The 23,290-nt window shown below is 39.7% G+C and overlaps 1 protein-coding gene across 9 annotated transcripts in view; it reads right to left on the reverse strand.

Annotated features, from left to right (window-relative positions):
- The window catches only part of CEP112 (centrosomal protein 112), a 360,739-nt gene that overhangs the window by 53,781 nt on the left and 283,668 nt on the right, over positions 1-23,290 (reverse strand). For 6 of the 9 annotated variants that reach the window (XM_007055085.4, XM_037914553.2, XM_037914554.2 and 3 more), the window contains 3 exons: positions 8,275-8,376; positions 4,454-4,518; positions 2,508-2,969 (listed from right to left, as the gene is read on the reverse strand). In XM_007055085.4, the coding sequence (XP_007055147.2) occupies positions 2,966-2,969; positions 4,454-4,518; positions 8,275-8,376 (171 nt within the window). In that variant the 3' untranslated portion in view covers positions 2,508-2,965. Of the gene's footprint in view, positions 1-2,507; positions 2,970-4,449; positions 4,519-6,727; positions 7,830-8,274; positions 8,377-23,290 lie in introns of those variants that run through there. The other 3 variants (XR_005227706.2, XM_043527603.1, XM_043527605.1) reach the window with 3 other exon arrangements.

Genomic DNA, 23,290 nt, shown 5'->3' on the forward strand with positions numbered 1-23,290 from the left:
ACTTTTAACACTACAGATATTAGTGACCACAGATATTTTCTTCCGGTCACAGTAAGTCTTCTCTGTTAGGAGCACAGCCATTTCTCAGTTTGAAACAGCATGAAACATTGAAGTTGTTTGCATAGGATATAGGCAAGTAGCAGAAGAGCTTCCGTTATGCTGGGGAAAAACAAAACAAACCCTTACAACTAAAGCACTGTTGTAGAACAAAGCAAAGGGGTTTGAGGGTGCGTGGGGGTTCTATCCCTTTTCTTCCAACTTTAAGAGAAATAAACATTTGTTACATGTATCACAAGAACTGTAAGCGGCAGTGAAACAAAGTTTCACCTTGATAAGGGCAAGGACTCCCTCACCACTGGGGAATGATTTGATGTCTTTTTTTTTTTTAATTATTTGTGTGATTTTTACACAGAATTAAACAATCATCTTTTCTATTGAAAAAAAATCAGTAAAATAATAATGCACAAATACAGCCGTAATCAAGCCACAAAGAAGCCTGTTTACTGTGTGGTAATGAAATCAGCCACTTTCAGCTGACAACTCTTTTGCTAGAAAGTGAACCTCGGGTAGAGGGCCTTGACTAGCCAGTCAGCAGTAAGAGTTACAAGCCGTGAAACCAACTGTTACCTGATAGTTAATCACATCCCAGTGTGATACTTCTTGATCATGTACCAATTACAGGGAAGGCACAAACCTCAACTTTTTTTAAATGTAAGAAATGTTTAAAAAATTATAGCAATTCATTTTATGGGGTGAACCCCAGGACCTGGTTTAGTTTACCACTGGCCTCCATAGTACTTTCTCCGTAAGTGGAGATCATCTCAATTCTGAAACACTCAAATTGACCACGTTCTGCTTTTCTCCCTCATTCTTAAACTGTTTGTTGAGATCATCACTGATGTTAGCAACCCATTTCCTTGGTACATAATGAAATTCAGATCTGCATTCAGTTAGTCTACTCAGGGATCCATGTGCAACGGAGGTTATGTGCATTAGTTTCGCTACTCCACTGATTTCAAGAGCCCTATAACCACTCTGATAGGTGCAAAAATATTAGCAGCATGCTAATCATCACTCATCTCATTTCACTTGTGCTTGGGAAAAGAGGTTTCATCACAATAGATGCTTCTATCTCAGATGCAACACAAAGCAATTTACAAAAGCTAATCCACTCAGTTCAGAATCTGCAACTCAGTGAACTCTTGAAATTTCTTCTGAAGAGCTGAATTAATGTTGCCATATGTCTTTCTGAGTAAACAGTTTTTAATTTTTCTACCCATAACAAATTAAATGTATCTTGGCACATCACTGCTAGTAAAACACACCATCGCCCAAGGCAGCTCTTAGTGGCACCTGTTGCATCACTTTTCTGATTATCTGAGAGCTCTGAAGAACCTTTATCCATAAGCAATGGGATCACTAATTGATTCAGAGAAGGTAGAAAACCTATAGCTCAGCCAAGGATGGGCACAGGCCAGGACCAGCCTCACAATTAACAAAGCACCAAGCAAAGGTGGAGAGGTGATGTGTGGGACGGGAGGTGAAATCTGGCAGAAAGTTGCCTCTCCCAATGGTCCTGCTGCCAAGAGGTGAGGGTGGGTGTAATCTGGTCTGCCAACAAGTTTCCTCCCTCATTTATCTAGATGCCAGAAGGGAGATGATCCTGGAGCAGCCTGTGAGCTGGGGGCTCAGCATGTATGCCACAGTGCCCCTAGAGGTCAGTTGCATCGCTGTTGCTTAACAACACAGCCCTTTTCATCATCAAATCTCTTTACAAATAGCAATACATTAATGCTCACACCACCCTTCTGAGGAAGGTATCCAAGGATTATCATCACCATTTATCACTGACAGGGAGAAGTTCAATAACTTGCCCAAGGCCATTGTCAGTAACTTCTTCTCTCCATATCCTGTGTCCAGACCACTAACTGTGTCATGTTTGCCAGAGGTACACAGAGGGAAAAACAGCTGGTTTCTTATATTCCCCACTTCTCAGTTTGTGGATTAAAACCAGCTAGTAATGGCCATTCTTGAACAATATGAACAACAGAAAAGAAGAACCCAAGTTTACAAGCTGATGAGTGCCTCCAGGTAGGTGCTGTGTGCTCTCAGCTTCCATTACTTTCAATGCCTCAGAGCCTATAAGCACTTAGGCACCTGCTAAGGTTTAAGCACATGGGTAGCCCCAATGACTTCAGTGGGACTACTCAGATACTTAAAGTTAAGCACATATGTTTTTGCAGAATAGGGGCCCTTATTTGCTTATCTTTTCAAAATACACCACATAATTCAATGCATTTTCATAGAAAAGAACCCTGTCCTGTGGCTGCCTAGCCTGTGTCATGCCCACTGATGGCCATTAATCAGAAGAGTGACTAAAGGCAGCACTTGTGAAGTTTCCATAGTTGGAACAGGATTTTCCCCTGTGAATACATCACGGTATGTAAAACCCTCACAAACATCATGACTATTTCAGCAAATGAAATGTTCAGGGACCACAAACAATGTCAAAACAAAAAAGTACAAAAGAATATTTTAATATTATGTAAACATATGAACATGAAAACAATGTAAAATATGTTTTTAAAATATACTGAATAATAATAATAATAGAAACATGATTTTATCATGTATAAAATTGAATAAAAATGATATTAGGAAGTAATAGCAAAACCAATAGTCGAGGGAATTTAGTTTCGCAGTAAGTAAATTGAGCACACACACAAACCCACTTAATATATCAAAATTGTAAATCTGTAATAAGATAATGGTAAAAAATAATTCAAGTAAGATACAACTCAAAAAACTCTGGCATGAATGATGAATGTGCTTTCATGAGCTTAATTACATTTTCTGTGCTAACAAAACAGCCACTGATCTCACAGTTTAATTTACAAGATCCAAATCTTCAAACCTGCTGAAAGAAGTCCATTTGTCACTTGAACAATTTCCTCTGCTCCAGCAGTTACCTAAAATTAAAATGTTCTCCTTAGTTATATCTTACTATTATTTGTATTAGAAAGTGCTCATAGGCATGAATCAGGATCAGGCCCGTTTATGCTACGCATTGAACACATATAGATTACATTCAGTCCCTGCACTGAACAGCTTATCAAGTATCCTCAAACACTGCACAACATTAACAGAGAAGGGTCTGCTAATGAATCAGTGTGAAGATAATACTTCCCCCTCCTCCCCCTTGACTCCCTCCAAATGACCGTGAATTTAGTCTTGTGAAAGATTCCGGCCTGATTCTCTGTTAACCACAGAACAGGCTGTAGCAGTACAAACTTCTCCAAACTAGGCTGCCGATGTGGTTTAACCTTAGGTATAGCCACGGGGATACACTGGTAAAGTTAATTTTCCTACCCTTCTCCTCTGTTAAGAATGGCACTAAAGTCATTACACACAAGCCACATTCAAATGTGTTATTCAACTTTTGGTCAGTAGTGACCTGGATCTAAACCTATGACTGGATCGATAAACCATTACCAATCTCTTAGCCAGCTAGTACTCTGTGTGAAAACACTGACTGGCTGTCTCAGTGGAAACGTTTGGGCCAAAAGCATTGCTGTGTAATTCCATTGCTCGCAATGGAGATATGTTGGGGATAGATCAATACACTGAGTCAATGTTTATCTGACAATGGCTCCTATAATACCAGGTACAGAACCACAAATCTCAGGGAAACAATGTGAACACACACACACACACACACACACACACACACACACCTCCCCCCCCCCGCTGTACATATTTTATCATCAGTCTCAGCTACAAATATCCAGAATGTTTAAGAAGTCCTTTTAAGATTCATATTTTCAGACTAGTTTTTATATCTTACATGGTTTTCATTAAAATATCTGCTATTTATATGTGCACATCCTGTTCTTTGCAGAAATCCTGCTGTGAGATATACAATTATCAATGAACCCTATAAGGCCAAAAAAACCTCAATGACCTTGCTTGGAAGTTTCCTTTTTCCCAATCATCCATGTGAATCATTTACTGTAAGGGCACAGAGAATCTTTTTATTGTTGTTGCAACACTTGTAGTCATTTATTTTGGATGGTGTACAGGTCTGAAACAAAGCTAAAGATCCTGGACTTTGAAGCTGTAAGCTGTAATATTCAGAACTGCATCATCGTTTTCTATCTTTAAAAGAAGGCAGCATCACCGCAGACCTGCAGCTGTGCACTGTCTCATCATGAACATGGAGGCAAGGCCCAGACTTGTATTGCACCTGCAAGTTCTCTAATCTTGCTCTAATAGTACTGACTAAGCATTGTGGTTAGAAGAGCTGAGTAACTTCTCAAAGACAGCTTGTTTACTGAAAATAAGGTTCTTTTTAAAGTGTAACCATATTTAAGCATTTTAATTAAGTGGTAAAACTTCAATAGCTGAGACCCACAGGTGTGAAATGGTACAAATTGAGGAGAAGACACTCATTTACCTTCTGGTGTGGTACACATTCAGTTCTTCTTGTAGGACAGATGCTCTCTTCTGCAGAAAGTTTACCTACAAAATACATCCCATATGAAAGTGGAGTATAAAATCTTAATGAATCAATTGGTACTTGTTTCACAGAGGCTGACTTTACTGTCTAAAGCCCAGTTTATGCTGGCGAGAGAAATCTCAATAGCACCTTAGTCGTGAGCTGGATTTAAGCAATGATGCTTGACCGAAAGTTGCTAGTGTGGTTTCCCTGGCCTGTGTACTCACAGCATTAATCCTGCACCCTATACACTCAGTCAGAAGCCAAAACAGCCACAATAACTTTTTGGACTCAGAGCTATACTGGATAATGTAGCATGTGGACTAAACATGGGACTGAGAATCTGAGTTTTAATCCCAGCTCTGACACTAAGTCAGTTCACTTCTCTACCTCAGTTTCCTTATCTGAAATATTGTGAAATATTGTCTCTAAGGTGCCACAAGTACTCCTTTTCTTTTTGCGACTACAGACTAACACGGCTGTTACTCTGAAACCTGTCATTATGCAAGGCACTGCATTTAGCTGTATGGAGTGGAAATCTATCAACTGCACCGATGAAGTGAGCTGTAGCTCACGAAAGCTCATGCTCAAATAAATTGGTTAGTCTCTAAGGTGCCACAAGTACTCCTTTTCTTATTGTGAAAACAACATCCCACTTTCTCACAGGGTGTGTGAGAGACTTAATGCTTATATTATGTAGCACTATCATGTTAGGACAGCTTACAAAGAGCTCATGGGGGTGGGCAGTGAACAATTGTGCAATGCATTTTAAACTTTACTAAAGTTTTAGAAAACTTTGCTGAGCAGTGAATATTTGTTCATTTTTAACAGTTCTTGGTTCGTCACCCCCCCAGGAACAATTAATAATCCTGACAGGTGTAAGGATTCCACTGCTGTTCTCCTCTGATGTTTTCAGACTGGAATTTCAACAATTTTCAAAGACAAGGACACCTGTGCTTCAGAAGAGAACCCTGCTTACTGAATGGTTTGTGACTACCGTATACTGCTGCAGATGAAGCCAGCAGCTACGTGTTTCTGCGTTAACACCCAGTTTTAGGAGTCTGGAGTTACTTTTAGTCCTTTGAAATGCTGCTGATCCTAAAAGAAGCCCTGCAGGTGTATATCAGTTTCAATTTTAAAAAACAATACTCACTGTAAAGTGAAGTATTCTTATATCTGTTCCAATGGAATGCTTCCTACCAGACAAAGTTAACAGTAAACTAAACTTTTAATTGGCCTTTTACTATCAACTGGAAATAGATCATCCTGGTAGATCCTTAACCCTTTATTGGTCTGCAATGACTTTAATCAGATTAAATATTAGTACCACTTGAAATTCGTTTACATGCAATAAATAAATATCTGCAATCGACTATTAACTTGTGTCACCTTTAGCATGTGGGACTATAAAGCTCTCTCTTATGGAAATGTCATATTTCTGTTAAAGACAGACATTGCCAAGGGAAATTCCCATGCATAGCAAAAAATGTTACAAACTAACTTTTATAAACAGAGAATGTAAGTAAATTAATAACCATTTCCAGGGAGAGAGATGGACGATGAGGTTCTATTTAATATCTTATGTAAAACTATAAGCAGTTTTATGATTTTAAGTAACAGCCTCATTTCAAACAGCATTTTACCAAATAAATCCAAGCCAAAAAAGTTGACTTCTGCACAAAAAAAACTCGCTTAACAACTCAGATAGCAGTTTAACCTTTCATTTCCTCCCCCCCCAACCTTTGGCATTTCATGAACATATGCATGTCTTGGCATTTCAAATGATTCCACGTGGATTATGAATGGCTCCTGAAGGATTCTGCTATCCAGAGTGGAGTTTGTACATCACATCACCACCATACACAGCGTACCCTGATAAACTCAAAGAAATATAGGGTGGAAAGGATCTAGAAGTCATCTAGCCCACCCCCGCGCTTAGGCAGGACCTAGTGTACCTAGACCATCCCTGACAGTTTTTTGTCTAACCTGCTCTTAAAAACCTCCAAGATTTGAGATCCACCATCTTCCTTTGTACCCTATTCCAGTATTTAGGATGTTTGTCTTAATATCTAACCTAAATCTCCCTTGCTGCAGATTAAGCCCACTACTTCTTGTCCTGCCTTCAGTGGACACGGAGAACAATTGATCACAGTCTTCTTTATAATGACCCTTAACATGTTTGAAGACTTATCTGGTCCCCCCCCTCAGTCTTCTTTTCTCAAGACTAAACATGTCCAGTTTTTAAAATCTTTCCTCATAGGTCAGGTTTTCTAAACCTTTTATCATTTTCGTTGCTCTCCTCTGGACTCTCCTCAGTTTGTCCATGTGCTTCCTAAAGTACGGCACCCAGAACTGGATACTACTCCAACTGAGGCTTCACTGGCGCCTAGTGGAGTGGAACAATTACCTCCCATGTCTTACCTACAACATTCCTATGAATACAGCCCAGAATATTAGCCTTATTTGCAACTGCATTACATCACTGACTCATATTCAATTTGTCATCCACTATAACCTCCAGGTCCTTATCAGCAGTACTACTTCCTAGCCAGCTACTGTGCATTTTCCTTCCTCAATGCAGTACTTTGCACTTGTCTTTATTGAATTTCATCTTGTTTAATTTGTTACGTTAATTTTGAAATCTAATCCTGTTCTCCAAAGTGCTAGCAACCTCTCCCACCTTGGTGTCATCCACAAATTTCATATGTATATTCTCCACTCCACTGACCAAGTCATTAATGAAAATATTGAATTCTGCTGGACCCAAGATTGACCCCTGCGGGACTGCACTAGATACACCCTCCCCTGTAGACAGTGAACCATCGTTAATTACGCTGATTATGGTCGTTCAACCAGTTCTGCATACTCCTTATAGTAATTTCATCTAGATCGCATTTCTCTTATTTGCTTATGAGAATGTCATGTGGGGCTGTGTCAAAAGCCTGGCTGAAATCACGATGCATCACATCTGCTTCCTAACTATCCACTACCCAGTAGCCCTTCCACAGGGGTAAGGGTTTTTTTTTTTTTTTTTAAAACATGATCAGTCATTGGTTTAAAAAAGTGACATTTAACAGTTTGTCTTCATGTTTACTATTCTTACTTCTAGGGCTGCCATTGGGATTAATTTACAGTTTCATATATTTTAAGACAAGAAGGAACCATCTAGTTTTATCTATCACATAACACAGGTCATAGGATTTCCTGAGTTAATTCCTGCTGCAAATCTAAACTAAAATGTTGTGTGTACCAAATCAAATGTCTTTGACAAGATATTATATCAACCTTTATCAACCAAACTTGGAATTAATTCAATGGACTTTTGAAGCAGTACCTAAAAAAGCAAAGGGCTGCTTTATTATACAGGCTGCAAAGGAAACAAAGAGTCCCCCAGGGCATGGTGAACAGAGTTTCTTCTGAAGAAACACTGATAATAGATAGTTGCTAACCATACTCTGTCTTCAGCAGCATATTCTTGGGGAAAAAAAAAAGGTAACAGTTGCAACATCATTGCTGACTTTATTTTCTACTTTCACCCGGCATTTGAGGTAAATCCCTTGGATCAAGAGAGATGACTCTTTCGGTAGCGAGATGAGGGAGATGGGGAGAGGGGGATCCTAGAAGAAAGGTGATGGTGTGATAAGCACTGGACTCTTGCCAGTTTATCACTGACCTCAATCCAATATTGCCAAATTTAATGCATTCATAGTTTCCTTTATAAAAGAGATGAGTGTTATTTAAACCCTAGAATTGGAGACAATTGAGTGCTGATATTTTACCTGAGATTTTAAAGATGCAATGGTGTCTTCGAGTTCCTTTCTCAAAGATGCTGGCATCAGACCTTTGAGTTTGGTTTCATATTCTTGTCGTATGTATGTCACCTGAAATTGAATAAAGAGATTTAAATGACACATAACCAATTTGGGGGGCAGGAGAGAATCTTCACAGCCAGCTTCTTCTTAGAGCAGTGTTTCCCAATTTGGAGGCCAGAACAAGACTAATTGGGGGTGGGGGGCAAGGGAGGGTGAGGACACAGAGGAAGAAAGCTGTAAGAACACAGATCCACCGTTGCACACAGACACTGCAAGCATGCTGCCACCTTTGCAGGTCAAGTGGTAGGCAGCTCCTTAATGTCACCATCCTTCCCTCTCTGCTTCTGCTGTGCCCTTTATGCAACCAGCTGTAGTTCTCATTACTCAGCTCAGCCTTGTATGGCACCAGTTACCATCCCCAGGACCATGCAGAATTCTGGTGAGTGGAAGAACAGGGAGCGGTTTCTGGGAGGTGGGTGGGGGAGCACGGAGAGGAGAAAGTGTCCCCAAAACACATAAAAGAGCAAAAGAGAAGAAAGAAGTAGAGAGAAAACAAGAAGAAAAAAGAGGGTATATAGAAAAGGAGTGAGGAAAAAATGGGCAGAAAAAGGAGACATAGTAGGGGCTCTGTTAAGACCTGGTGTGAGAGGACAAAGGAAGGGCCATGTGGCTATAATCCCTCCCTGGGAAGCTTTAACGAAAGCACGGCTGGGGTCTGGGCAGAGGGCCTCATGCAGCAGCCACTGAAGTCAATGAGAGCCTTCCTGTTGACTTCAGTGGGCGTTAGCTCAGGCCCACAGGCATTGCTTGTGTCTCACTCCTAATATATGAGACAAACCAACTCTGTATACAGAATTTTTTAAAAAACACTTCGAAGTTAAGAAGTTTTGTAAGGAGGAACATTTTGTGTCTATGGATGTAACTATGTTTTATTTACAGCTTGGCATTTCTTGGACTTCATTCCAGGACTATTAATGCCCTCCAGCTAAGTGATGCACTCAGAATAGTTTAATGACTTGTCAATCCCCATCTAGATATTCTGAGGATCTTGTCTTACTTATTATTACATGGAAAATTTGCAAGACATTCCTTGCCCTCTTCAAAGCTCATTTTTCAGTCAAATTCATTGCAGCAGAGTCAAAATTGTTGATCTACTATTCTTCTAACTAAGCTCTAAAAGTATTAAATTGAGTAGGACCAAAACCTGTCTCCTGAAATGATTATTCTCTTTTAAAGTAATTTCTAGGCACATTATCTGACACTACAGCAATCTCCATATGCTTTTGCTTTCTGCTTGACCTTTCCCTTTTGGCTGCAATGAATTCAAGACTCTGTTGGAGATTCAAATGCTCAAAGAGATTTCTAAAATGTTTGGACTTGGAATGACTCTGTGAGCATCTTCAAAAGACCAATGTGTGATCTCCTTACACATGATTATGGGTACATATCAAGGAAATATTACCACCCTAGCAGCTCATCCCAGTATACTTAAAAATATCACTATAAAGTTATGTCTCCATTCTAACCATATAGAGAATCATGAATTGATTTTTGTCTACATAAATGATCACCAGTCACTGAGGGATGGATTCAATACCCATTGAAATCAACAGAAGGACTCCTTATTGGCTTCAGTGGGCATTGTATCAGGCCCTTTAAATATGAAAGGGTGTGTAACTCCCTAAAAGAAATAGCTGCAAGAGTGAAAAAAATTATTTTTGAACTTTCAAAAAGAAGGTGTGATGAATAAAGGCTGAAGTAAAGGAGTTCCATACTATTTCGTTTGGGGTTTCTGACATAGATATGCATTGCTACCATGGCATCTTTGGTACCTACCAGCAGTGTCCATAACTGTATGTCATATGCACTTTAGGACTAATTTATACAAGTTAAGGAAAGAGCAGAACCAGCTGCAGTCATCATTTTCTAATTATTTTTATACTTAATTTCCCCCTCCTTTTAATTAGTATTTTAAACAATCCCCCACCGAAAACTGACTGGGAAAGGGCATTTCAAGAAACTTGATTGTAAGCAAAGAATGCAGGAGACCCATGTCTCTCATTGCCTAGGGTATGCTGCCCTGGTGCATTGTTTACATAATACTCTTGAGTTTCAGGGGAGTTTGGTTGATGATTGTTTTATTCAATAGTTCTGGAGCATTCGTACTTAAAGACCATGCAACTGGATGGAGGATTACAGCAAGATGTCTTTGCAGATGTCTACAATAAGAAGAAAAGTTTCAGGTGAATATAAATAATCATAGAATCTTAGAACCATAGAACTGGAAGGAACCTCGAGAGGAAACTTATCTGAATATCTGCTTTTTTGGATAGGTACCTACGTGTCTAATTCGGATCACATATGTCTATTGTGAATTTAACACATTACACTAGCCAGTCTGATAGTGAACTTCCTCTAATCTTTTGTTTGGGATTTAGCAATCACGTTAAACTGGGGGAAATGTAAGCTTACTGTGTTGCTGTATTGCTATCTAATACAAGTGTTCGTAATAGGCAACTGGCTAACGATGGCTGACTAACAAGAAGTCTATGTCATGACATATATTACATGGTCTCAGTACCAAAAGTAAAATTAAGTCTTTTCCCATAAACTGGATGGTCTTTTTCACGCACCTAACCAGATGAACTTGGAAGGGAATGTATCAAATATGGAGAAGGTGAGTGGACTATTTAAAATATATGGGAATGCAATAAGGAGTATCTAGGTTAGGCAAACTGCAATGCTCATTCCCACTGCAGTGATTAGGAAAACAGACCTAAGAGATTTAGAACACATTCCTGTTTGAAGATGGGGAAATGGAAAATATTTGAACATTACTGCGCTCGAAAGTGAAATATCATAGTGGAGCACCACATGTACATTTGCAAACAGAAAGTAAATGACCCATGGGCTCATTTTATTACAGGGTGGTAGACATTTAAAAAAATGGACATGGTTGTTGTAGAGATGTTACAATTTAGGATTTTTGGGCATGAAAATGATTATTTCTTAAGCACAAGGACTTGTTAATAATCAGCCACCTTTATTCAATGATATCACCACTAAGTGGTATTATATCAACATAGATCAACTGGGAGTAGGATTGGGCCTTATATTTTCCCACTATTGTTGTATTCACTAACATCCCAACGTAGCAAAGCACTTAGACCCTGATTCAGCTTGGTCCTTGAGCATGTGATTAGTCGCACTTAATTCAACAGGACTACTCACAACTTTAATTACCTTGCTGAATCAGGGCCTTAAGTCTGTGCTTAATTTTCAACATGTCAGTAGTTCCACGGACTTCAGTGGGACTAGCCACCTGCTTAAAGTTAAGCAAGTGCTCAAGTGCTTTGATGGATTTGGGGCTGACTTCACCAGTGATGGATAAGAGGAAGTTCACTGCCAGACTGACTTCAAAATTTTCAAATGGAACTTCCTTACTGTGCATTCACACACCAACACACTTCACGCTACTCATGTTTTAGCAACAAAATGCTTTAAATCTGCCAGGAAGTTTTGCCATCAGGACCACAAATCAGATTTTACTTTATTTGAAACTGACATAAGTTTTGACTTCCAGCTTATTTGCAAAGAACACACATGTTTAAACACTTGATGACTAGATATAAATTAAGGCTCACTTAAAGTACCGATTTTCTTTCTTTCTTCCTTTTTTTTTCCTTTGGAAAAAGCAAGTCTTGTCAAATATGTATTATACATAATATAACTATCAGTAGAAGGGAATAAAATAGATCTTATGAAAGTTTAGGAGAATTCTGTGCAGAAATGTTTCTCACGTACCAGCAAACGAAGAGACCCCCGCAAAGCCCTTATATACATAGACAAATAAAAGTTTTTCTTGTGAACTAATTGTAATCTATAGTGTCATGCAAATATAAAGAAATAAAAGAATTGTTTGATATGTTTGTGTGTGTGTGAGAGATCAAGATTTGTATTTTTTAAAAATAAAATAACTTAGATACACTTATGCTATTATTTCTGTGAGTGCTTTAAACATTATGAGGTATATGTACTTTGCCAGGATAAATATCCTTTGAGCCAAGAGCTGATTTAGGGTGGAGTTCTGGATGCAGCAGAACATGCATATTTGTGTTCATCTAACATGCGTTAGACATGTTCTTGGTGAGAGAGGAGAAGAAACAGACAGCTAGAACTGCTAAATGTTTTCATTTTTGGAAGTTAAGAAAAAATAAAAGCTATATTTCACCAATCAGGCAGATTGTGCTGGACAGCTTTTCTAACTCCATATCTAAAGATAATATAATAACGGTGAAATTCACATTACAAGCATGCACAAAGCTTGTAAAATTGGGGATGCAAGGTCCAGGGAAAGGAATCCCATGGCCCCCACTCTGCAAACAGACTGTGGGATGCCAGTCCAGTCCTTCTGTTACCATCATTTCAGCCTATGGGAATAGTGGCTGCAGAACCTCTATGTCATTCATGAGAAAATTCCTGGTCACTAGATCCATGCAAGTATGGCTACCCAGTTCTATTGCCAGTAGCCCTTTGCCACACTTGCATATTCAGAGAGACCCTTCCATTGTGTGCAGGCCCCATTGCAGTCTCCCTCTCCCATCTGCATTGCCACACCATAGATATATAGTGTTGTGACTTGTCTTGCACTAGCCCATGGTGGGGTAAATTTCACCGTACTGATTGCTGGCAGAAATTATGGTCAAATTCTGCGACAGGCCTCTTCCAACCTGCTTATTTTTTACCAGTATAATCTTCAAGTGCAATCTAATTGCATGTTTTCACAAAATGGTTATTCACTTTTCACACTGTAATCCAGCAAAGGCTGAAGAGAGCTGTTTCCTTTTGAGGAAGATAATTCTTGGAAAGTCACAAAGAAATAGGTACCATGCTTTAGAATCCAGATACACATTACTAAGTTGGCTGGAAGGAAATTCTTGAGTACTATTTAAAAAAAGAGAGCGAGACAGACAAAGAAAGAAACAATCCCTGGTAGCTGAAGGATTGCTTGGGGCTGATTCTTAGAATGATATCTTTCTGGACTTCAGTGAGAAGGTGTATGCACCATTTTGCAGTGAAAACTGATCTGCAAAATATTAGACCCTAATATCATGGTGAAGAGGATCTCCCAATAAATTCATTGCTAAGATAGTTTGTCGAAAGTATATTACTTTCAACTATATTCATTAATAATTGCACAATGGGATGAAAATAAGATCCCAGCTGTTTCCTGTCACACTGTGCTAAACATGCTAATAGCTGTTGGCTGAAGTTACTAACAAGATTTACTGACCCAAGAGATTTAAATAGATCATGGTGAAAGTCTAAATTACTTCTTTATAACTAACAGACAACATATAGCTGAGTTTGGTGTACTAATTTTGATGGGGGGGGTGTCTATATTTTTAACATTTATTTTAGACCATGGAAAAAGGACTGAAGAGTGTTTTTGTTTGTTTGGTTTGATTTTTTTGTCCCTACAGACTTGTCTTTTCTTTTATTGACTTGAGTTGCCTACCTAGGACCCACCAAAGCTCTGTCTCCTCTATACCCTTAAAAGATTTTTAAAATTACAATTCTTCATCCCTCAGGAGGGCTTTTACTCTGTTGGATGGGACAGCTCCGTTTTATTTGGTGTTGTGCTAGGTTTTCTTTAGCCATGAGAAAGCCTTTTTTCTTGTTCATTTCGATGAGCTGATTTAATCTTTGATGTCAACAGAAGCAATTAAAAGCTATATTTGCCACAGATAGATAAAGTAACCTTTGGTTGGCCACACAACAAGTTAAGAAAAACATAAGAGCTGAACCATCCCCATGCTCTCCAATATGAAATATAGGAAATGCTGAACTGCATGGCATAAAATGATGCATTGTCATAATGAGTCAAGACAAATGTCACAGGAGATAGACATTTTGTTTGGCTGTGTATGTGAATTATCCAAAACTAAGCCCTTCATCCTATTCCAAACCCAGCAACTCTTTTTCTATCCCATGTGACTGCCTACCTCTGACAGACTACACTTAGCTCTTCAGTATCTAAGTGTTGTTATTACAATGCAGCCCCAATTTGCAAAATCCTGGATATGTGAAACTCACGATTAATCACAGGTTGGTCACCTCCTCCCTGACTGTAGTGACAGATTTTCTGCTCCTGCAGGGAACAAGCTCTGAGGGAAACAAAGCTGCTGTGCGGTGAAGCTGCTCAGAGTCTCAGTCAGCCTCGGGGAAGCCTGCTAGCTCTCTACAATCAGAGGCATCCGATTATCCAGACGCCCGATTTCATTCAGGTTTCAGGTGTCCTCCGACTCTAAAAAGATCTTGATAGAATCTAGGGTCAATTGCAGATGACGATCCCAAATTGCTTGTCTTGGACCTGGGTTGGAGAGTGCCAAATTCTGGGCTACTCAAGGCACTTTTGGACCCAGAGCCAGACCTGATTCACAATGCACTAGAGTACAAACATTCTTCCCTATTTGGTTCACATACTCTCCTATTCCAGGGATAGGAGGTTGGAGTTACTACCTTCATTGTGAAATACATGCTGAAATGTGGTTCCTACAGATTTAAAGAAACACGACGATATCATTTGACGACACTATTCTTAAGTTTTCATTAGTAATAAGCATTAACAATTGCATAAATTCAATTCAACTGAAAATAGTAGAGCAAGATCAGACACTCCTGTTTTTTTGTCAAATATGCACCATGTTGTTCTATGACAGTAAAATAAATTCAGCTACAGAACCTACCCGGCTCTCACAATTTCAATAAAGCATAAGGTGATGGCATAGCCAACCTTTGTGTTTTTCTCTCTTTAGCTAGTAAATCATTTGAGAGTCCAAAACATCTTTTGCCTCTCTGTTTTACTAACCCTTAAGGACCACCAGTTATGATGTGCTGCTCAATGCACAATCTAAGCTTTCTGCTCTAAATCAGTTTCTTTCAACCTGCATCCAAGAGACCTTATTACTTCAGCGGCTTGTATTTCAATATCTTTCTGTTCTTACCCCAGATCCCCCACCTGGAAAATCCTCTGTTTGTAGTTAAGCACTAAAGGTCTATATAATTCATAACTGCAAAGGAAGAGAAGCTAGGCAAAACTTTAAAAAACAGCCGGCTGCATATGTCAAGAACAGCATTCTTGAGATTACATGAGCTGGATAGGAATAAAAGCTTTTGCTGTCAACACCACAGAATAACAAGGAATGCTGTGGTTAACAAACTCCCTCCACTGCCCCCCCTCCAGCAGGGGGCCTCCATTGTCTCTGTTGGAATGTTCATGATCCCCAATTCCTTAACCCCTCATCCAAAGGACTCTCACTCTGGCAGAGGACTGTTCCTTTCAGCTCACATGCATGCTGTTCCATAAACTGGCTAGAGAAGTCACTGTTACGTGTAAGGGAGAAGCCTCAACAGTGCTTCCAACACCCGCTGATCCGGGGAGCGGACAAATAGAAGTCGAAACTAGCTCATCTTCCGCGCTACTGACCAGCACCACTGGTCCAGCCCTACAAAGAAACACCATTAATTCCTGGTTTTGTTAATAGCAAAGAATTTCTAAAACATTATCAAGATAATTACTCTGAAATGCAGTTTGAATAAGATTCTCTGACACCACCACTGGAATTTATTCATGTGTTACAGCTTTACTTTCCATCTTGTGTTACCTGCTGCATAGTGCTTGCCAGTGTGGAACGATTCAATGGTTTAAACGGTTGAGCCTGCAAAGCACGGAGAGCCCTCAGGCCTCACTGATGTCAGCTGGAGCTGAGGGTGTTCAGCAACATGCAGGATCAGGCTCTATATCTGCAGACTGCCTAAAACTTTCTGGCAAGGCCTTGGTAGATAGTAATCAGAAATTACTTCTACAATCACAATTTCCTCGCCTTTAAGGAGCACGGTTTTTACAAGCAAACATATTGCCAGTTCTTCAAAGCATCACCGTTGGTAAGATTCTGGTTCATACCTACCTCAAACATTTCACCATTTCTGCTTAAATTCCATGGTCAGTAGAGAAGGTAAACATTGCTATACTTGTTCTATTTCTCACAAAGGAGACTGATTAAAAAGGAAACAGTGTACGAGGGTAAAAATGTAGTAATACTGAAGGCCAGCTTATGGCTAGTATCTTGTCAATACCAGCCTTTATCAAACATCGGAAATATGAATCTGTACTGCGTTAAACTCCAACCAGGCAGCCCCATCCCCTTGAAGGAAGGCAGACAAACCTTACTAGCCTACCACACAACTCTGGGTTCTTACCCTCTTCTAACCACTGGATAGGCTCAGAGGTGTTTCTCCCCACTTCTTTCCTTCTTCTGAACCTAAGCTCATTTCTGCAAGAAATACCATTTCCCCTTTTACTTCCCCTCATTTGACTGTTTGCCTTACCGTGGAACCTCTAATCTGCTTTCTCTGAAAGAACACAATTCCTTCATTTATTTCTATTCAAGCAATCATCTAAATCACATAAAATAACTTACTTTCCCCACAAAAGGAAAGGTCTCCCTTTGACTCATCATTATTTAACATGCAAGATGCCAGTAACTGACATTTTCAAATACTGTATGTATTTCTTGCATCTGAGCGCAAATGTTGCTACTGTTGGTAAAAATTCTGTCTCCTTTCAACTATTGACACTCATCTCCTATTTCTCTTTTCAGCTGCTCACTTCATTCCAATAGTCTCACTGCCATGGAGTGTACTGCCTTTGTACTTTTCTGGGAGACTGTACTTTTTACCAGAGTTAATACCTGATTATTAACCTCCCCACATATACCATCAGCTTCCCCTTTTCCTTTCCAGAAATGGCACTGCTGGTGCGAGAACCTCCTCCCCTGCAACTTTTGCCATATGAAACAAGTTTCCTGTATCTTTCAACCCCATCGATATACCATCTTCTTTCAAATCTCACCTTTAAGTCTGTTTTCCTGTGCCTAAACTTCAGTTTCTTCCCCCTTCTGCTCTACAGATATTATGTATAACAGCATAATTTGATAATATTACTATTATCTAATACTTAATTCTGTAATAATTTAACCTGTAAAGTATTTTATGAAACACTGTTATGGAAGATGCTATATAAAATAAGTTTATTATCTGTTCATATACCAAGTTATTTCTTACAATTGTCTGGGGAGTCATTACAAAATTCAGGGCCTGACTCATTTTGAGCAGACTCTGACTCATGCTGGGTCTTTGACTGCTGCTGAGAGTCTAGGAAACAATGGATGGCAAGAGCACTGATCAACTGCAATTAGCAAAGAAGTTGCATCTTTTACTTTTAAACACAAAACTCGCCATGGTAATCTATAGCTGTGTCACCTTGAGTTTAGATTACTTCAGCATGCTCTATGTAGGGCTATTCCTTGAGAACATTTGGAAATTCAAGGTTCAGTTTTGACCTATAGAGTTCTAAATAGTTTGCATCTGCCATCTACCCAAGGGACCTCTCCCTTCATAGAGTACCATGACTACTGCAATCATCTGAGGCACTGACAGGTGAGTCTACACTCTGATCACTAAAGCCTCAATTAGTTTCCCCAGTGACAGCTGATTGAGTAAATAGGGAGGATGTAGCTAATCAGATAGGAGGCAGGGTGAGTTAAAGAATTAACTGGCCCACCATCCGACTATCTTGATAAAAGGGAGGAAAGAAGCACTAGGGGGAGGAGGACAGGATTAACCGTGCCCAGACTGAAGGAGATCCCAAGGAAGAGAGATCTCTTTTCCTCCTAGGGCCCGATGAAGAGAAGCTGAAGATCAAAGGGATTAGCTGTTGTGTTGCACTGTACAGGTGCTGGTGGACGGGACTTGAATAAATTATAGAGTTGACACTAAAAAATGAGAGTCTGAGCAAAACCTGGGCAGGCCAAGGATGGGCGGGGGGATGTGAACCCCGTCAGACTGACCCTTCATACAATCACATAGGAGACAAAAAGCTGAGGTGATGAACGAAAAAGCTGAGTCTTCTCTAGATAAAATGCCAAGCACAGTCTCAGCTCTAACTTGCAAAGTCACTGTTCATCTGCATTTGAATGTGGTTTAGGAAAGAACACCGGTAAGTAAATCATTTGGGTGTCGTGAAACTGAAACCACTTTTGACAAAAATTCTGCATGTGGCAACGTTGCCTTTGAAAAACTGCATACATGGGAACTCTGCCATTAAGATGGGCAGTTCACTTACTCTTCTTGCGCATGTTATAGCAACAAGGAAGGCTGTCTTCTGGGACAGAGAACAGGCTGCCAGGGGCTCAAATGGAGATCCTCTTAGGGTACATCTTCACTACCCACCGGCTAGGCGGGTAGTGATCGATCTCTCGGGGATCGATTTATCGCATCTCGTCTAGACACAATAAATCAATCCCCAAATCAACGCCTGTACTCCACCTCGGCAGGAGGAGTAAGTGGAGTCGATGGGGGAGCCGCCGTGGTCGATTCGCCACCGTGAGGACGGCCAGGTAATTCGAACTAAGATACTTAGACTTCAGCTACGCGAATAGCGTAGTGGAAGTTGCGTATCTTAGTTCGAAACGCTCCCCCCCCCCCCCAGTGTAGCCCAGGCCTCAGAAATCTCACTACCATGAAGTTTGAGAAAGATTTTCTTCTCTTGGATGGGAGGATGAAATGCCAAGATCGCTGCTAAGTGGACCCTCAACGAACTGAGTGACATCGAAAATGTCCTGAATGCAGGCTAGTATTGGTTGAATTCTGTGAGCTAGCAACCAAACTGAAAATCACTTCCACTCGGCCACATGAATGAACCTAGTAGACTGTTTCCTACTATTAAGTAGCACTGGTCGAACAGCTTACGAACATTGTTCCTCCTTGTTATCTAGCCACACAGCACACTTGCTGTGCCAAGTCTGACCGTGGTGCTGAGTCAGTAGGTCAGGATAAAGAGGAAGAGATATGGGAGGTCAATCCAACAGATTAAGGAGGCCAGAGAACCAACACTGTCACAGTCAAGGCACTCCATAAGGTGCTGCTTGAGGTGTAAGTCCCTCACCACCTGAACATATGCAGATGGTGCACCTTTCTTTAGTGCGCCCTTTTGCCAGGCACAACAAACACCACATCTGGGAATCACTACTGAGGACAGCAACCCATGCAATGGAAAATGTTTAAACTGTGGTGATGGCATCATACCAGGATAACTATCGATCATAGCTGACTTCTACTAACTAAAACTCAGGATACTACTAAACTATCTAACTATTAACTATACACAATAAAATTCCAGAAAAACTGAAACAGAGACGCGTAAGGTAAAATACCACACAGAACGCTACAATCTAGTCATGGGCAGTGAGAAGGAACCAAGGTGTGTCGGGGGTGCTGCCCTTAAATAGCTAGAGGAGGGGCTATGGGGCCAAAGCGTGTGACCGCTGACCCACCCCCCACAGGTACTGCTAAGCTTTGGTGCACTGGGCACATGCACATCTGAGTGGAATACACGTCTGCAACCACTTGAAGAACCAACATTTCAGAATGGTGCATAATAGCATTGTCTGTGAACAAATATATTAAGTTGGCATGGCAACTGAACGTGGTAAATATCCAGCAGTCATAAAATTAAGCAAGTCAGAATAATAAACATTAAACATGAAAAATTCAATAAATGCTGTTGAATCACAGCTCTCAATGATCACTCCTGTTTTCATTTTGTAATTTGGAATAAAATGAAGCAGCTTTGTTTTGTTAAACAGATTTCACTCCAAATACCTCCAACACAACCCTAACTCATCTAATTTCCCTCTGCCTTTATTTTAATCAATTTGAGAAAATGGAAATTAAAGGCTTGGAAATCTGTACTGGCACTCACCCTGACTCCCCTTAATAATATTCATGAATTGTACATAATTGATTTTCTGTCTGAACAGCATCTCTCTCCTTTAAGGCTCTTTTTGCGACATGATTGATGCTTTTACCCTTGAGGATGATTGCTATGGTTTAAACATCTTCAGTGTTGTACAGTAACCGCTGTACTACAGTGCTCATGTAATTGTGAGCATAAGGTGATCTTTATAAGTGTTTCTTCCTCCTTCCTGGGGTACAAACTTCACCCAATGTCCTTCCCACTCCAAAATCTTTGGGAGTCCTTTCAAAATGAAAAAGTAAACGGGAGCAACACTCTGAAATGGTTTCTGAGGTAGGGTTCCCATGGAAGAACTTCTCAGAGGTCAGTCTACTATAAGCTTTTTGTATATTTTGCAGTGTGGCGGTTGCCTTTTTAACTTTTTTTTTGAAGAAGTCCAGATATTCAAGCCAGAATGTGACTGGGATATCTACCACAGATGTTTACATAGGCCCCAATTCAGCAAAAACACTTAAGCACATGCTTACGTCCACCCATATTTAGCAAAGCATTTAAGCATGTGCTTAACTTGAAGTATATGCTTCATTCTCATTGAAGTCAATGGGATTTGAGCATGTGCTTACATCCCTTGCTGAACTGAGGTTATACAAACGATATAGGGACGGCTGCAATAATGATTCAGCTGCCACCTTTATAGAAGCAGTGCGATTCAAGAAACAGAATACTTCTCCAGTAAAGTGAAGGATGCAGATCTTCCCATTAGAGAGCTTGAACGTATAGGACAATGTTGAAACTATGCATTTATCAAAGACAATTAAATGCTGCAACACAGAACAGACAATATGGGAAACTAATCTAAAATCAGAAGTCCACATATTACTGGGAAGCAAGAAACCTTAGAGTCCTGTTTTAGGAAGTGGTTCTAGTTATTTCCTACATTGGAATGCTTCCTGGATTTCCCAGGAACTTCTCTAGGGTTGTTTTAACGGTGCAGGCACTCCTATAAGGAAACCTAGTATCTCCAATATTCTGAGTCAAATTCTACTGACCTCTCATTAGTTGCCCACCAGGAATAAAATTTTAAAATGTCTCAAGTGGTTGGGAAACTTATATTTGGAATAAATGTTCAATATTTCAACAACACAAAAGGTTAGGCATGAGGTGCCCCAAGGTTGCACACGAGAACTAGTGTTTCTTAATGTATTTCTCTGTGAACTGGAAAATGGGGTGAATGACAAAATTTACAGATGATGCAAAATTTCGGTTAGTCAAGATTTAAAGAAGACTGAAAACTTTCAAGGGATTTAATAAAAGTAGAGAAATGGGCAACATGTCAGCAGGTGAGAGACTCAGTGTTGAGAAATGCAAGGTAATGTACACTGGAAAGAATAAACGGAAACATTCAGCCACATTGTTGAGTTCTAAATTAAATGTAACCACTTAGGAAAAAGACCAAGACAGTGCATGACAACCTCTGTTCAGTATGGAGTGGTGGTCAAATGCACAAACAAAATGTTACGGTGCACAAAGACTAGGACAGAAAACAATATGGAAAATATTATAGCACTTTATACAAATCAATAGCTTACCCTCAACTGGGATATTGCATTCAGTTCTAGTTGCCTTAGTACTTTGCAACCTTAATCATCTTTTTACAGCTTTTTTGTGTGGAATGTGTGTGTAAATATTGTATCTGTCTTGACCAATCTAATAAGGAACAGGTTCATTCTTTGTAAGGAACAAAGGGTAAGCTTAGTGAATTCGTCACTCACTTCTGGAGACTGCAGAGTTATAAGGATGTCCCTACTGAAATAAGACAAACACGGAGCACTAAAATGCCACCCAACAAGCCATAACAAGAACCAGCTTTTCATTTTTAATTAAAAGCACAACAAAGTATTTGTTTCATGTCTCATTCACTTATTTGTTGTTGTTATAGAATCAAAACACAGAATTTTCCCTTTTAATGAAAAACAGAAGCCGTTTAACCCCCACCCACTTCCTCCTATTATTTTTTTTAAAAGGAGACATGTAATAGCCCAGAAAACTGCCCTTTGTAATGGTGCCAAGGCAAATTTCAACCCTTTATGCAATGTGGCATCGAGACAAGAATATTTGGTAAGCATAGGAAGAAAGTTCCAAGTAAGGGCCTTGAATATCTCAACTGCCTAACTGGCTGATCCTAGGCTGTATACCATTATTGCCCCTTCTCTGAACATGTTTATGGGTAGTCTGGCCAAGGAATGACAATGAAAAATATATCGAGATATCCATGTTACCATTGAGTTTCTTGGGAGAAAGACTAAATTAAAAAATTAAAAGGAAAGACTCTAAAAAACATTGTAAGATGAGCAACCTTGTAAGACTGAACTCATTCAACAAAGTCTCAATTGTTGATTAACTCACTGGGGCTAAGAATCAGCATCTTCCAGTGCTAATATATTAACAAGTTGCAGAAGCAGCTCTGGACTTGACGGTGCAAAAGTCAATGGGACTTAGGATCCCATTTCAGACATTTCTGAACATTACCCAATGCTTAGAAGAACAAGTACAATTTTGAGGAACTCTTTTACAAGGAAGATATAAAAGAATTAGAAAAGGAATGGAAGTTAAGAGTGGACATTACTGAGGTGTAAAGCAGAAGATAAATACTGAAGGTGAATGCCATAAAAACTGCTAGAAAGGTATAAACTGAAACTAAGAAAGGAACAGGTATTAAGGAAGTTCCTAAAAAACTTTTTATTCAGGAGGACGTGTGTGGAATGAACTAACAAAGGCACCAACAGAAACTGCAACTATAAAGATATTAATACGTTAAAAATGAGTTAAACACATACTGGAAGAAAAAAACAGCTTAGGGTAGAAGACTAGGCAAACAGTTTGACACATCTAGAGGAGATGCTTGAAAACACTATTTAATAGTCAGAGAGGGACCTAGGACTCAAAAGAGCTGGGTTCTGTTCCAGACTCTGCCACTCTCACTATACCACAGTGGTCAAGTCACCATAGGTCTGTGTCTCAATGGACCAGTCCCCCATTTGTAAATAGGACAATAATACTTGCTAATCATTATGAATTTTTTGAGATATTCTGACGATGATTATCCCGAAATGTTACTATGCTAGGAAGTACAGATATGGGAACAGAAAGAATGAGCCATAGGCA

The sequence above is a fragment of the Chelonia mydas genome, chromosome 14 (assembly GCF_015237465.2).
Source record: "Chelonia mydas isolate rCheMyd1 chromosome 14, rCheMyd1.pri.v2, whole genome shotgun sequence".
NCBI classification, from domain to species: domain Eukaryota; kingdom Metazoa; phylum Chordata; order Testudines; family Cheloniidae; genus Chelonia; species Chelonia mydas.